At 41.2% G+C, this 16,749-nt stretch overlaps 1 protein-coding gene across 1 annotated transcript in view; it reads left to right on the top strand.

The window, feature by feature from the left end:
- The first annotated feature begins 11 nt into the window (after positions 1-11).
- The window catches only part of ints11 (integrator complex subunit 11), a 23,813-nt gene continuing 7,075 nt past the window's right edge, over positions 12-16,749 (top strand). Inside the window, exons 1-16 of the mRNA XM_017419236.3 lie at positions 12-218; positions 440-537; positions 2,048-2,121; positions 2,212-2,440; positions 2,573-2,671; positions 2,763-2,797; positions 7,445-7,583; positions 8,609-8,673; positions 9,016-9,205; positions 9,315-9,398; positions 9,472-9,561; positions 12,494-12,656; positions 12,781-12,891; positions 13,553-13,614; positions 15,219-15,361; positions 15,502-15,631. Coding sequence (XP_017274725.1) covers positions 191-218; positions 440-537; positions 2,048-2,121; positions 2,212-2,440; positions 2,573-2,671; positions 2,763-2,797; positions 7,445-7,583; positions 8,609-8,673; positions 9,016-9,205; positions 9,315-9,398; positions 9,472-9,561; positions 12,494-12,656; positions 12,781-12,891; positions 13,553-13,614; positions 15,219-15,361; positions 15,502-15,631 — 1,740 coding nt within the window. The 5' untranslated portion in view covers positions 12-190. The remainder of the gene's footprint in view (positions 219-439; positions 538-2,047; positions 2,122-2,211; positions 2,441-2,572; positions 2,672-2,762; positions 2,798-7,444; positions 7,584-8,608; positions 8,674-9,015; positions 9,206-9,314; positions 9,399-9,471; positions 9,562-12,493; positions 12,657-12,780; positions 12,892-13,552; positions 13,615-15,218; positions 15,362-15,501; positions 15,632-16,749) is intronic.

Below are 16,749 nucleotides of genomic sequence, written 5' to 3'. Positions count from 1 at the left end.
CACCGGAAGTGCTGTGCTTGCCTCCTAGCTTGATGTTGCTGAAAGAACAGTGCATGAAATATCTCATGTACAAGTTTCAGACAATAAACCATTTCTTTCTCTTTAAGTGGGTGTTTATCCCAGACAGATAAGCCGTTCGAGGGAAGCCGGTGTCATTAATTTACAAACTCAGTAGGTTTATGACTAAAACATGCCTGAAATAAAAGTTACGCCGTTAGGTGAGTACTGTTAGCCACTAGCTACGCTAAGCTAGTTCCGTCAACATTACATGTAGACATTAGTAGGGCATCTTTACAGAGACAAGTTCAAGAGACAGTTTTTTGTATTCCAGCAGGGGCCCTGGATGCACCCAGTGTGTGTGTTTGCCCCCTGTTTGTTAGCTGCAGCGACTGAGAGAAGAAAGAGTGTGTGCAGCTTGTTTTTGTGTCCCCTCTCCAAGGTGCTGGGCAGGACGTCGGCCGCAGCTGCATCCTCGTCTCCATCGGGGGGAAAAACATCATGCTGGACTGTGGGATGCACATGGGATACAACGACGATGTGAGTGACGACGACCAATAAAGAGAACATGGCACAGAGAGACCGCACACTCTGTAAGCTTTCAGACAACAAGGGAGACAACTCAGCACTTTGAGTTGCCTCGTGCTGAAAAGTGCTATATAAATAAATGTACCTACCTACCTCAGCCTGGGGAAACAAGACCTCCAAAAAAAAAAAAAAAACTACACACACGTCTTAGTTTTATGTAAACACCTAAAATATGGCAGTGGAGCTTTATCCCTGTTTGTTACTTCGGGATTTCAGATAGTTTATCATAGACAGGCAGACTTCTTCTATGATAATCTGTAAATTTAGTGTAAAAGTATTTATCTGTGTGTGAATTTTTATTCCTGGCTCCAGTTTCCGTTCATTTACCCATCACTTTAAAGACAACTGCTGTCATGGAGAAGCTGCATAAAAACATGAGACTTTCCCCGTCTTTAGATGGGAGTATTTTATTTTATATGAAGGCTTTTTATTTTCTCTGAAATGTCTCACCTTAAAAAGTGGTTTTGTATACACATAACCCTAAAATTACAAAAACTTTACAAATAGGGAATGTTTTCACGTGTGACAGCAACTAAAGATTACTTCTTGTTTATTTATTTTTTTATTATTACTATTATTTGCAAATAATCATGGTCACCGGATGTGAAGCTGTAGTTTTAAAGTGCATTCCCTCTCTTTTTTGAAGGGTGTACCAGGTGCACTGCGCCACCGCCGAAGGTGAAAGGCAATGTTTTTGTGTTTGTGTGTAGTGTTAGCAAAATATCTCATGAGCCAGGGGATGGATTTTAATAAAATTTTCAGAAAGGACACACATCTACAACTGATTAGCTTTTGGATTCAATCACATTTAAGATGCATAAATGACAATAACTCATTCAGTTTTACAGATATTGAGTTAAAGTTTGGTCTGGTAGTAGATGAGAGTCATTCTGAACACACACTCTGAACTCTAGCTGATTGAGCAACATCTGGGTTTGCCAATAACTGTTAGAGTCAACCTTGTTTGTCTGTTATCAAAATAACTCGTGAACCAATGGATGGGTTTTCGTGAAAAATCTCTGAAAGTAATCATATGATGTACGTCTATAACTGATTACCTTTTGGAGTCAGTCCAATTCAAGATGGCTGCCACAGCTAACTGGTCTTAGGAAACATAAAAATGGCTGTGATTCGGACAGTTTTACAGAGATCGAGCTGAAATTTGGCGTGGTAGTAGCTGAGAGACGTACACAACCCATACTCTTGAGTGCGGCTCCTCGCAGCATCGCATGAGATTTTGCAGAACGTTATTTTCGATTTGACCAAAACAGCCACAACTCGCGTCACTTCTTGCCCTAAGTCGATCTTAGTTTGAAATTCTGAACGGTGGCGGGCGATACGCATTTCCTTTGAGCAATGCTAGGCCTTGAATCAAAGCCGTCTCTTTAAACTTGAGTCTCGTCTGTTTAGGCCTTTTGAACAAAGATGGTGTTGCGTAAAGTCATTCTCTGTGTCATTCCAGAGACGTTTCCCAGACTTCTCCTACATAATCCAGAATGCCCGTCTGACAGACTTTTTGGACTGCGTCATCATCAGGTTTGTGTTTTGACTTTCTTTGTTTCTGAGTCTTGAACATTCTAAAACACGTCTGCTCCCACGTCTGCTCCCCCCCTGCTCTGTGCTCAGTCATTTTCACCTCGACCACTGTGGCGCTCTGCCCTACATGAGCGAGATGGTGGGCTACGACGGGCCCATCTACATGACCCACCCCACCAAGGCCATTTGTCCCATTTTACTGGAAGATTTCAGGAAGATCACTGTTGACAAGAAGGGAGAGACCAACTTCTTCACTTCGCAAATGATCAAGGACTGCATGAAGAAAGTGATTCCTCTGAACCTCCACCAAACCGTGCAGGTGCTGCGCCGACATCTTGACGCCCTCGATCGCGCACATTTCACCCAATCCTCTGTTTAGTTTTGTTTTTCTGCGCCAGCTGCTTGTCTCTTCTGATGGCTAATGGAGCCGTTTGTGTGCTGCTCCTGGCAGGTGGATGACGAGCTGGAGATCAAGGCGTACTATGCGGGCCACGTCCTGGGAGCTGCTATGGTGCACATCAAAGTGGGCTCAGAGTCTGTGGTCTACACTGTGAGTGCCACCAAGTCGGACCTGTGTCAGTCGGTGACAGGAACAACTGCACGCTCACGAAAACATCTTTTTATTTTATTGTCTTTTTCAGGGTGACTATAATATGACACCAGACAGACATTTAGGGTAAGTTGTGTTTGCTGTTTTAATTTTTTTTTTTTGTCAGAAATGTGTTTTATTTACAACCCCAATTCCAAAAAGGTTGGGAGGCAAATAAAATAAGAATGTAATGATTTGCAAATTTCATAAACTCATTTTATTCCCCCAAAAATATATTAAACAGACTAAATCTTGAAACTAAAAAAATTGTACCTTTTTTTTTTTTTTAAAGAAAAAGTAAAGGTAATTTTAAATTTTACAGCCGCAACACAGCGCAACAAAGTTGGGACATAGCCAAGTTTACCAATGTAAAGAATTTCCTTTTTGTTTAACAACAATCCATAAACGTCTAGGATCTGAAAAGACCAGCTGGGGAGGTTTTTCTGGTTTGATGTTGGAATCCCACTGTTCAACAGTCCGGGCTAGATGGGAGCACAGGTTGTTCTCAAACCTCTGTACACCTTTCTGTAAGCTGCCCATGCCATTAGCACTAATGCACCCCCATACCATCAGAGAGGCAGGCTTTGGAACTGTGTGCTGATAACAGTCCCACTCCTCTTTACTACAAAGGACACAACATCTGTGGTTTCTGTCGTGTTACTCAAAAAGAGTGTGCTGAGCTTCTTTTATTCCAGCTCTACAAAACTACTCGCATGGGTATCATTGTAGCAATCAGTGTCACCTGCCCGGCATACCTGATGCTCCCCTTATGACGTCATTGCCTGTGGCCATTTGTAGTTCTTAAACATATTACTGTTAACACCACATCTCCCCTCTCTGGAATCAATGGGTGGACTACCATTGATTCAACAGACCTTAGAGGATTGTTCTGCCTCTAGGTGTAAGATCAGGAAGGCTGAACTTCTTCTGCAGCAACATCCTGTTCCGGGGCTTCTGGCTCTATTGAAGGCTCCATTACAACCAAATTACAACGATTTCGTCTAACAGATCCATGGGGTCCTTCCACAATGTATGGGCATGGAGTAGAATGGCTGGTAATCACTACTCCACTTGTGCCTTGGTCTTTAAGCCACACCTTTTGTCCTGGAGTAAGTTTGCTGAGAACTCTTGCTCTGTGACACAAGTCATATCTCTCTGCGTCCTTTATCCTTCTCTCCTTTTCTTTTTGGGCAACCATTTTGCTGTTTGGAAGAGCTGGCTTTGACAAAGGTGGAAGTGTTGGCACCGTCGTGCGAAGTTATCTCCCCATGAGGAGCTCAGCTGGACTATATCCATTCCAAAGCAGTGTTGCTCCGTAGGCGAGTAAGGCGCAATACGGATCAACCACTTTCTTCAACAGATTATTGATTGTTTTAACTGCACGTTCAGCTTCCCCATCACATTGTGGATATTTTGGGCTACTTGTAGTATGTAAATCCATAAAACTTTGCAAATGCCACAAAAGCAGCACAGGAAAACCGAGGACCATTATCTGTAATCATTACTTCTGGAATGCTGTGACGTGCAAACACAGATTTCAGGTCAGGAATCACATCTGATGGTCTTGTGGGACTAAGTTGAGCAATTTCCACAAATCATGATGCATAATCCACAACCAGAATATAATGATTGCCTTGCAAAGTAAACAGATTCACTTCAAGTTTCTGCCGTGGTCTGTCTGGATACTGAATTGGCGTCAGTGGCTCAGTGTGATTCTCTTTCTCTCTGCTACAGACGTGACATTTGAGAACCGGTTCTTTTATCTGCTGGCTCAGCCCAGGCCACCACACTGACTGCCGTGCTCTGTCAGTGTGAGAGATCTTGACACATATGCAACAGGTCTCCATTCTTGACCCCATTTTTGAAGCAGCACACTCCCCGGACCGTAAGCTGATGCATCTGCTGATACTTTGCATTCTCGGTTAGTCTCGTACGTGGCTATCTCTTAGCTCCTGAAATGCTCTGGCCTGGTCAGCTCCCCATATCCAACAGTTTTTCTGACAAAAGATCCTTCAAAGGCTCGTCTCGCTCTGATAACCTGCCAAGCTGATTAACCATTCCAAGGAAGCTTCTTCGTTCGCTCACATATCTGGGTTCTTTCATCTTTCTTTTTTCATGTGCACAGGGTAGAATATGCACCGCCCACATTTCTGAATAATTCTTGTTTGATTAAATAGTGTCACGTCTCAGCACATATCTGTCCAGGGTGTACCTCACCTCTCACCAAGTCACTCCTGGAAACCAGCTTTCCACGAACCTGTAAAGGTGTTAAAGTATTGAACATGAATGGATGGATGGATTATCACGATATTACAATACTCTTTTACATGAAACGGTCCTGAATTTCTTTTTATATTCAGTGAAACTTCTGAATCTGTGCAGAACCTCAGCTCATTTATCCTTTGTCTCAACTAGATTTCATTTGCTAATACGTTCCCACCTGGCTATAAAAATGAGTTTTAACAGTTTTTTCTAGTTTATATTTAGAGAAATGTCTTTGTGTCCTGATGGCCGCTCATCACACTAACAGCAATCAACTCCTCCTGGTAACATTTAAAGAGAAATCGGCACAGATAATTTTAAGAATGTTTGTTATTTCTTTAATTTCAGACACAAATAAAAGAACAACTATGATTCTGTCTCTGATAAGTCAAATGGCAGAAATTAAAGGGAGCACAAACAATAATGTCAGACAAGAGCTGAAAGCAATCAAAGCAATAGCAATATAAACAATAAAACAATGTGTTGTCATCAAAAAAATAAATAAAATTACGAAGAATAGAGCTATTACTTTACTCTGCTTACAACGGCAAAGGCCTGGTCTGCGTCGTCTGTCCGTCTGAACGTGAGACATTTCAAAGCAAACAGAAGGTCTGAGTGCACCGGAAGAGGATGAAAAGATGTTCATGAAGTCTACCGTGAAAGCTTAGAATCAGACCTGAAGGTTCTGCTGACATAAGGAGGGTTCAGGGATCCAGATCTGTGAGAAAAATAACTTGATCTGGAATACACGCCTTCATTTAAATAAGTATTTGTTCACCGCTAAATGTATGCTGTTTCTCCAGTCATGCTCAGGGTTCCTTCGCCCAGCTCTACATCAGACGAGCTTCAGGCACCGCTGCGTTCAGAGATCTCCTCATCTCATCAAAATTCAGGACGCTCAGAGCAGTGGGTTCTATCAGCAGCAACATTTTTATAGATTTGATCAGAGCAGACACCAGGAGAGGTGTGCAACGAGGAAATAACATCAATTCAAATGCTGATTTCTGTGGAGGTATTTAAGAAGCAGGGCGAGATAAAGATAATGTTCGTCTGTGTTAGGTGAGGTCTAAAAGAATACGAATAACAATCTGTTGAGTCCATGGCTACTTAGAGAGGATACATTATCCTTTAAAGTGCATATTTAGTGCTTTAGCACCAGACTGAAACACTTCACGGCTGTTCTGTGCATCAGTGCCGCCTCCTCAGGAAGGACATAGAGGGGAGTTAGAGTTCTGTTATCAGTGCTTTTTCTTATTCAGCGGAAGTTTGTTTCAGTTTTATTAAAGCCAGTATCTCACTGGCTGGAACTGTTCAAAAAGAACAAGAAAATTGCAAAAAAAATAGGTGAATTTTTCATTGTAGTCTTGAAAAATCTCATCTTCTTTTTGTGCTCACGGCTTGCAGAGCTATACTCTTGGCCGTGCACATTAATTTGTTGCGCCCACGTTGGTATCCGCTCCCACGTCTATGATTTAATCTGCTGGGGCACACTTTTAAAATGAAGATAGGCAGATTTGGACCAGGTTTTTGATAACTATTGTTTATCTTTGGGGCGGTTTTTAGATCTGGACATGTTTTCTGTCAGAGCTCCCTAGAGCAGGTGTCGAAAAACACCTGTAGTTCTCTTGAGATGGGTTCCAGATGTCCGCCATGACTCTGTGACTATTTTGAGAGGAAAGTTCTCACGCAAACGTTTTGAACCCTTGTGAGTTCAGCCCACTGAGATGCTACGTTTAAGACTGCGCTGCAGTTTTCCTCCTAATTTTGCACGTCCTTTTCCCCAACTGTCCGCCCCGTCTCAGCCTCGTATTTGCAAAGCAAATGGTGCTAGTTATACGCCGCCGCAAACACATCCATCGAGTTCAGCAGGCGTGAGCAGATCGCACTCTTTTTGCATCAGAGCTCAGTAGTTCTAAATGTCTAAATAGGACATCTGTTACAAACACGGCAGACAGAAAAGTGACAGAGAGAAAATGTTTTCTTACAGAGACCTCCGGGTCTAAATGGATGAGGTACAGAGGCATGCCTTAAAACCACATCAGTATATCGTGGAGGAATCATGTTCAGGATAGGATTTCTAAACTAAATCAAGCACATTTTGTGTTTTTTAGACCATTACACCCCCGCCCCCTCACCTTTTGTGTAGCTGTAAACTGGGTAGCAAGGCCACCTGTCCCCTCCCAACCCATTCATCCTCTATATGTTCTTAGTCCATTAAATAAACAACACACAGTAGAGCTATCACTAACTGGGTCAGGCAATGATCAAGCTAATTCATTCATTCATTTCTCAACTCGGATGTAATAATACATTTTTTATAACCTACATTTAAAAAATCTGCATGTTTTTCTAATTTCCTACAAACTGTTTCATAATCTTGCGTGTACTCAGCGTAGTCTCACATAGACGATGGCTATAAAACAAGGTTAATATCCTTGACTGAGTTCCTGTCTGTGTGTTGTGCATTTGCAGCGCTGCATGGATCGACAAGTGCCGTCCAGACATCTTGATATCAGAGTCAACGTACGCCACAACCATCCGGGACTCGAAAAGATGCAGGGAAAGGGACTTTCTGAAGAAGGTGCATGAATCTATAGAAAGAGGCGGAAAGGTAAAAAACATCAAATTTCAGGTGTCCTAACATCACATTTTACAGTCGGTTGCTTTCATTTTATTGCCGTACAACCTGGAATAAATGGATTTTTAATGTGATTATAGGTGATTAATGGAGCTTGACAGGATGCTCAGAATGACTAAAATTAAATGGGAGGAAAACCCTTTTTTAAATATAATAAAACTCAGTTCTGTGTCGAGACACAGCAGGTTTCTTTAAATTGGTCTCCATGGTCTCAGTCCGTCTGTCTGCCAGAACCTTTGTCCGTTCTTCAGGACCAAACTGCTGCAGCTCTTTGACATTAGACGGGTTCTGCTTGTGTCCAACAATCTTTAAATCATAACAGTGATTCTCAGTTGGACCGAGGTCTGGTCTTTGACTGGACCACTCCAGGACATTTACCTGGTTCTCCTTAAACCAGTGTAGTGTGGCTTCAGCAGAGCGCTTTGACTCATCGTCCTGCTGGAAGGTGGACGTCCGAGACTCCAACAGGATTCTCTCAAGAATTTCTCTACATTTGCTTCATTCATCTTTCCTTTAACTCTGACAAGTTTCTTAGCCCCCGCTAATGAAAAATATCCCCACAGCATGATGCTGCCACCACCGTGCTTCACTGTAGGGTGGTGTTCTCAGCATGATGAGAGGTGGTAGATATGTCTCAGAAAGGTGTCCTTGATGGTCAAAAAGTTGAGTTTTACTCTCATCTGACCACATTGCCTTCTGAAGGTAATGGGGCTTCAAAGCAAGAAGAGATGAACATAGGTGCACGCAAAGTTCCTGTTTTATATTTTTTTTTAACATTTTTATCCCATTTAACTTCATTAGGGATTGTTTTTTTGTACATTCAATAGTTATAGTAGTTATAGTCAAATTGAAAATCCAGGTTGTAAGGCAACAAAATGCAAAGACCAAGGGGTGAATACTTTTGCAACCCACTGTAATGGTTTATTTTTTATTATTTGTATAAATATTTACCTGCTTACCTGCTGTATAACATCTTCGTTGTTTTTGAAATATTCCAGGTTCTCATTCCAGTCTTCGCTCTGGGTCGAGCGCAGGAACTCTGCATCCTTTTGGAAACGTTTTGGTACAAGTTCACGCTTTAAAGAAGCTTCATAATCAGTGACACAAAATCTTTTTTTTTTTAAATTTAAAGTTTTTAAACAAGTAATGTTTGTGTCAGAAACAAAGGCAGTGATGTGTGGAAATGATCACAGTTTTTTTAAGCCTCGTGATTGTTCTCAACCCAATTAAATGAGATTAAAACCTCTCAGTGGTGAAATAAATGCACATAATTGCAACACAAAAAGGCCAATTATTTGTCTGGATAATAGATGTATTTATTCTATTGGGTTTAAAAGAATAATTGCACAATTTCAACTTTTTTATTGGCTAATCGGACCGTCTGTGTTAATCTCGTCTCACACAGGGAGAGAATGAACCTAAAGGCTCCAATCTACTTTTCCACTGGGCTGACAGAGAAAGCCAATCATTACTACAAACTTTTCATAACATGGACTAACCAGAAGATTCGAAAAACCTTTGTACAGAGAAACATGTTTGAGTTTAAGCACATCAAGGCCTTCGATCGCTCCTACGCCGACAATCCCGGACCGATGGTGAGCGGATTGTTTGTTTGTTTGTTTTTCCCCTCTGAGCTGCAGGTTTGTTAAATGTCCCGTTGATAATTCAAACTGCAGCAAAAATCATGATGTGGCCACTTTCCAGGTGGTGTTTGCCACGCCGGGGATGTTGCACGCCGGTCAGTCTTTGCAGATATTCAAGAAATGGGCCGGGAACGAGAAGAACATGGTAAGCGTCTTTACAGAGCTGGACGCCTTTGTTTTTGAGAGTGTGCTGAAGATTAACAACCAACTCTTTGCAGGTAATCATGCCTGGGTATTGCGTACAAGGAACTATTGGTCATAAGATCCTAAACGGGCAGAGGAAACTGGAAATGGAAGGAAGAGCAACAGTAAGAATAATTTCTTTCGGTTCATTTGAGTCAAACTTGTCTTTCTAATAATTTCTGCTGATTGATGCAAAGCTGCAAAATGAACTTGCTGTATAAAATGTGGCTGTTCACTTTCATATTTAGAACAGATTTAGATGAGCAACCAACCTGGGAAATATTGATACACAGCCAGGAACCAATTAATTTTTGTCTCCTGTTGCAACACAAAGAGGGGCCTTGGAAATACCCTCCGTACGTTCACCCAGTTCATCTTGTGAGCTGAATAACTTGAAAAATAGTTGAGGTACAGACTTCCCTTTTAGTGTGTGGACGTGTCTAGGCATAAGTAATGTCACTACCAAAAATTGTGTTGCTGCGTCAAAATCCAAGATGGCCACCGCCATATATGTATGTAAACCACCACCCTATTTATATGAGGAAACTATGCTTTTAAGTAAAGTAAAAACTAGAAAGCAGAGTTTCCTCAACTAATTGGGGCTGAATATTAATCTATGGTGGCTCCACCGTTGCTCCTGGTGGTGGATATAATTGCTCCCTCTGATTGCCAGGATACGTCGCTCTGCGTCGCCTCGGACAGCAAATTATCACCACAATAAGTTAAATATATTCTCCCTCCATAGATGTAATGTAAACTGAACTTAGTTTAGTCGATCTGAAACACCATCAGACGCCACAGGAGGGCGCAACGCCTGTTTGAGTGTCTCGCTCCCTCAATGCTTTAGTTCTTGGAATTTAACCACGTTGACACTGAAGGATGTATATTTATATGCCCCAAAAAATAGCAATAGTTTGTCTCTATTTACCTTTTTTTTTTCACCCCAAATAACTCAACGTTCTCTCTGTGAAAGTCTCAGTTTCATGTGTTTATAGTTCGTCCTAAATATCTGCAGTTTTTAGTTCCGCACAGATCTATGGTAATCATTAAGGTTTTTTGCATTCCAGTCAAGAAAAACATTTGTCTCAAAACCTAAAAACATTCACATTTCAAGGCTCTCAGCGTTGGGGGAGTCTCTGTTCACCCCCACAAGCAAAACTGAAAGGAGACAAGTGTGGAGAAAAAGCAGAACCGAAGAGTGTTTGCCCTTAAAGCAACGTGTTTTTGATCTGTAGTGATTCAAAATAACATTCATCCTGTACATTTTAGCACCTGTGGGTTGGGAACCGGCTCTTCACAGCTTTGGTTTCCTGCCAAAACTGCTTTCTGCTGTCTGTAGAGCTCAGAGAATCACAAGATAAGAGGGGGATAATTGTAACCTATCTGTGGAGAGTCGGGTTTGCTCTGCTCTGCTGGTAAAGTTGTTCACATGTGGGTTAACGTGGAGGTTAGGTTTGTTCGTCTGAGGCCTTTCCTGCATCAAGGTGTAAATCAGAGGAAGTTGGGGCAAAACCACCCAGAAAAAGACCTACACACAGTCATTTATGCATCACATTATTTCTCTGCTAATGCAGCTTTTCAGCTTGTTTCTACACAGTATTGAAGGTTTGCATCTGGGTTTTTTTTTTGCCAGCATTCAGTATGAAAAAAATTACTGTATTTTCTGGACTATAAGGCACACTTTTAGCCTTCGATTTTCTCAAAAAACGACAGTGCGCCTTATAATCCGGAGCGCTTTCTATATGTAAGAAGTTGTAATGTTTTAGTACGACTTTGGTAAACTACAAAGGTGCACCGCTTGCAGCATTAAGGCTCAGTTATAGTCGCGCTTTCAAGTATAAACGCAATGTAGGCGTTTATACTTGACAGTTACGTCGGTGCAGTATTCTTTTGAACTGAGCTGTTTGATTATCTTTGTGATCTCTCATAGAGGAATCATATAAATGCTGATACAGGTGAACCAGCTCCGCTAGAGCAGTATAATCGCACAGGCCGCTCGAAGTTACAATAATTGGGAGGTGCACGACGCGCCTTATAGTCTGGTGTGCTTTATATATGACAAAAGTTTGAAAATGGACCAGTCATTGACAGTGTGTCTTATAATCCAGTGCGCTCTATGGTGCGGAAAATACGGTCTAATCAGTAGAGCATAAATAATGTTGTTCATGTGCAGATTTGACAAATAGGCTTCATTCAAAGGCTTCAAAAATGTAAAAGCAGCAGTATACAGAAAAACAACAACATTCAACTTTTTGTTGTTTCTTTTTTGTTAATTGCTGTAAATTTAGTTTATAATGAAAGTGGCATTCCACGAGGGAATGCATGTTGCGCACCCAAGTTTTAAACCAAGGTCTAATGCGATCTGTCAGCACTCTGAGGACGTGATGGGGATGACTCCCAGCTACTACCACGCCGAGTTTGACCCAGCGACGCCCATTTTTTGTGTTCGCTAAGGTCAATTATCTGCGTCGGTCAGTTTTGTTTCGGGTTGACTCTGATTGTTCATCGGATGTAGACGTGCATCTAATGACTACTTTCTGAGAGTTCCCTTTAATCCTGTCTGATGGTTCATGAGGAAACGTGCTAACAGACGCAGTCGGTTACATGATCGCCCACCTTTCTTGCCAGCAGACTGTAAAATATGTAGTCTTACCTTTAATATTTCATGTAGAGCTGCCTGTTATTTATTTTTATTTTTTTTTCGGTTAGCCTTTTGGCACCTTTAGCTGGCCTTTTATTGAAATGTTTTAACTCTTAGTTAGCCCTCTGGTACCTTTAGCTTAGTTTCTATCATTTCTCATCTGTTCAGCGGAGGTTCTTAAATCCTAGTTTAGTTTATCTTAGCTTATTATGAATTTATTATATTTTAGTTTGGTTTTCCTCAGTTAATTTTAGTATGACTTAGTGCGACTTGTTTTAGATAAGTTTAGTTTAGCTTTTTATCGTAGCCTCTGTTAATTTTACTTCTGCTCATTTATTGTTTTCCTGCTGTAAAGCACTTTGAACCACTTCGTTGCTGAAAAGTGCCATATAAATCCATTTGACTTGACTTAACAGCTGGACGTGAAGCTGCAGGTGGAGTACATGTCCTTCAGCGCTCACGCGGACGCGAAGGGCATCATGCAGCTCATCCGCATGGCGGAGCCCCGGAACATGCTGCTTGTGCACGGCGAGGCCGTCAAGATGGAGTTCCTCAAGGGCAAAATCGAACAGGAGTTCAGTGAGTCGCCGCCCGAGCCGCGACCTTAAACCGTCGGCGGGGTTTTTTCTGTTCAGATGGGCTCGCGTTGGGAGGACGGGGACTTCCCAGCCTGGTGTTAATTCTTCTGTTTTTCCTTTGGCAGGCATAGACTGTTACATGCCAGCCAACGGGGAGACGACGACCGTGACAACAAACCCCAGCGTTCCTGTGGATATGTCGCTCAGCCTGCTCAAGAGAGAGATGGCTCTCGGAGGTGATTTTTTATTTTTTATTTTGTGGTCACCAGCAGTTTCGGTTCAGCGTGCCTACAGAGTTTCTCTTTATGTCTTCTCTTTATTTGGCACACTTTACAGTATGGCAGCGTGCCTCCATACAGTATCTTGACCCAGATTAGTTTCACGATTAACATCAGCTTGGTAAACTCTAGACAGCTTTTTCCCTCCTTTTTGTCGGAGCTGGAGACATGAAATAATTCTTTAATACTGTTTTAATGATTACCTTTTGTAATTTGATTCAAGTTTTAGTGTAAGGTGAAAACATTACGTCTTCATTTGCTGCTGTTAGCTGCATGAACATCACTAATGTCGTGTGTTTATTAGGGAAGATGCATTTTACATTCACTACATCCAATGAGGGAATTTAAAATGAACCTGAAAATTAGTTTTCCTCATCAGTGAAGAAAAAGTACCAGAATCAACAGAACAAAAAAAAAATCTCATCTTAAATTTATAAATATCAGCTATATCAAAACTATGAAACACAAACATTTTTAAATAATAACATATGATTATATTATTTCTAATCAAAATACATTTCTGTTGTGTACAGTTTTGATCATTGTTTGTGTTTAAATCCCCCCTTTTTTGGGGGTTGTGGCTCATTTAATAATAAATATCCTTTTCATCATGTTTAAGGGCCCCTTCCGGATCCTAAAAAACCTCGCACCATGCACGGGACCCTGATCATGAAAGAGAACGTAAGTTTAAAGTTTTGATTAAAATCTCTTTATCGGGACCATAAAAGCCGTACTTTAGATGTTTGGAAGTGGGTTTCTGGCTCAAAGATTGAATAATAAATATTTGACCTGTTGTAGATGGCTCTTTGATCCCAGCTTGTCGAAAGTGAGTTTAATTCTGAAGGGGCTGATGAGCTAACGGCTAGTCTTAAAAGGACTTCAGTCTCAAAAACTTTAGCGGTTTTCATCGCACAATTATATCATTTGGTGGTTGTTTGCAAGTCCAAATTGTGGCAGCAGCAGCTAGCCGTAGCACTTTGGGGCACTTCCTGCAGGATTGTCATCATGTTTCTGCTGAAATAACCATATAATGCAAAACTGTTGTTGGGGGGATTAAAGGTTCAAACCGTAATGTTCACATGAAGTCAGATCAGCCATTATTGGCTCATCCTGTCCGTGTAATTCCATGGAAATAACTGCGTTTCGCAAAACTGACAGCGGTGTAAAGGTTTATGGAGTAGTGTTTGTACGAACCGCTGTGGAACTTTAGAGGTTGAAGGAATCCACTCTGTGTTCGGACTAGCCATTAGCTCCTCAGTCCTGTCAGACTGAGGTCGATCAAAGAGCTGATGTATCGACGGCGGGTTATACGAGCGGCTGCTTCAGTCTTTTTTTTTTCTTTGTTCACTACATTAATATCAGCAAAAGGAAACCTAAATAAAATACTGATCATTAGCCAAAACGTACTATCAGTTACGAGCAGTGCTGAATGATACAGGAAAAATAATAACAACCTTGGGTTTTTTTTTCAAAATCGTTAAAAAATATGTTTCAATATTTTCTTTAGCTGCTGTTATTTTGAGTATCTTGTTTGAAGTGACTGTCTGAACACAAAATTCATTTTGTTTGTAAAGTTGAGTCAGAATCTATATAAACATGTGAGATTTGTTATCTTGATCAAGACATTTTCTTTAAAGAACCACCTGTGGTCTTTTAAGTGTAGATTTTTGACATGATCAATTTTGAAGTTTACAGTGTTTATTTATTGCTCATTGAAGTTTGACAGGCTTTGATGTACAAAGTGTTAGTGCTTTTTGAACCAGCGTCAGTGCATTATTCCTCCGTGTTTTGTTTGTAAATGGGACTGGATTACGGCACCTGTGTGTAACGATTTCAGCTGGGTTTACAGGCAGAACCACAGCCTTCCAGATGCAGCTGTGAGCTAGGACAAGCATGCTGGTGAAAGAAAGAGTCCCAAGTTTTGGCCACTACATGTTGCTGCAGTTACAACTAGTGGCTATTTTTTATTTGGACAAAGAAGTTTGTTAGCGAAACAAATCCTTGACAAATTTAAAGAGAAGTGAATAAGTCGCTGTGGGGCTCATGAACAGGGTTAAAGAAAGAAGAGGTGGGATTTAATTGCTGCAGACTGCATTGTAGTGTATTAAAGTGCTGTCTGGTTTAAAATCTTTATTTGAGAAAATACAGATTCAGATTAAAAAGTCAAAATGACGCCCAGCTCTAATTGTAGCACCGTTCTTGTTTGTGTGCTGACAGCTGAGTGCCTCGGTGCTCGGTTAGTTTGTTGTTGTTGTTTACCTGCCGCCGTCTTTCCCTGAGCCCAGAGTCTGAAGCTGGTGTCGTCGGAGCAGGCCCTGAAAGAACTGGGCCTCAACGAGCACCAGCTACGCTTCACCTGCCGCGTGCAGCTCCAGGACCCTCACAGCGACGCCGACACACTCCACCGGATCTACACACACCTCAAAAAGTGAGCGATCGTCGTAGACTGTTACCGCGAGCACCGGATGTCCGTCCGACTTGATATCTTTCTTTCAGCTACACAATATCCGGCAGGATGACGTGACTTGACGTGAACTCCTCCTTTGCTTTTACCTTTTTTTTTTAAAGCGTGTTAAAAGGTTACACCATTCAGCACCTCCCCGACAGCACGGTCATGGTGGAGTCCATCGTCATCAAGGTGTCCTCCTCAGCTGAGGACAGCAACACCAAAGTCCTGCTGCTTTCCTGGAGCTATCAGGTACAACATCACCACCGAGGGTTTCTGACACCAGAAAGTCTTATATAGTCTCCTCACAACATTAGTTCAAACAGTAAAAAAATCATTTCAGGTCTGATCATATCTGATGGTTTTAATTAGTCTGCTGGAGAACATGCTCCATTAAATGTTTGTTTTTATTCACTTTTCTGATTTATTCCTAGACTTCCCTAACACGTCAAGGCAAAATAACACATACTTTATAGAACAATAATCTAAAGGAAGGCTACTGACTAATAAGGGGGATAAAAGAAAGGTCTCAGCACATATTTCTCATTCAGTATGATAAAATGTTTATATATTCAGGCCTAAACATGGGAATAGTTTACCAGATTAAACCAACCTTTATAATCCCATTGTAACTTTAATGGATCTTTTGCTCTTTGCTACATATATATACTTATACAAAATGCCTGTATTTGTTTATCATTCTGGGTTTTTTTTTTGTGAAAAGTAGTTGATGATACATTTGGGAGTCCTAAATAATGATTGTAAATAAATTAAATGGAGCTTTAAATCTGAATCTTGAATCTGCACTCTATAGTGCAGAGGCTGTACTATTTAACTTTGTTTCATAAATATGTCATTAACTGAGGCTGTAGTTCAATTATTTGAATTAGCTCAAACTTTTAGGACTCTGGGCCCCGAGGACAAGAGTTTGACATCCCTACACTAGAGTCGTGGGTCGGAATCGAGGACTCTGCATTGAATTTATTAAACTCATTCATCTCAAACTGAACTTTTGCCATGATTTCTAAAATGTAGACACTCTTAGTGGCTCTTCTGAGCTGCCGTGTACCACAAGGATCAGTGTCCGGCACCTTTTCATTCCCTGTTTGCATGCTTCCTCTTGTTGAGCATCTCCACATCTATGATGTGTCGTTACTGTTTAAGGCACATTCAGCTCTTTGTGTCAATAAAACCCACAGATCTTATTTCTTATTTCACAGCTTGTCTTTACTAAATTAAAGACGTCACTGGTCCGGGATTTCCCTAAAGTCAATAGTGCTTTGTAACTTTATTAAGAAAAGTGCTGGACAGATTTATCTGTTTGTTATTAGGCCCGAGCAGCGACAGCGCTGCGAAGGCCTATTGTATTT

The sequence above is a fragment of the Kryptolebias marmoratus genome, linkage group LG8 (genome assembly GCF_001649575.2).
Source record: "Kryptolebias marmoratus isolate JLee-2015 linkage group LG8, ASM164957v2, whole genome shotgun sequence".
Taxonomy (NCBI): Eukaryota; Metazoa; Chordata; class Actinopteri; order Cyprinodontiformes; family Rivulidae; genus Kryptolebias; species Kryptolebias marmoratus.
This window is presented reverse-complemented; position numbering and strand designations above follow the sequence as displayed.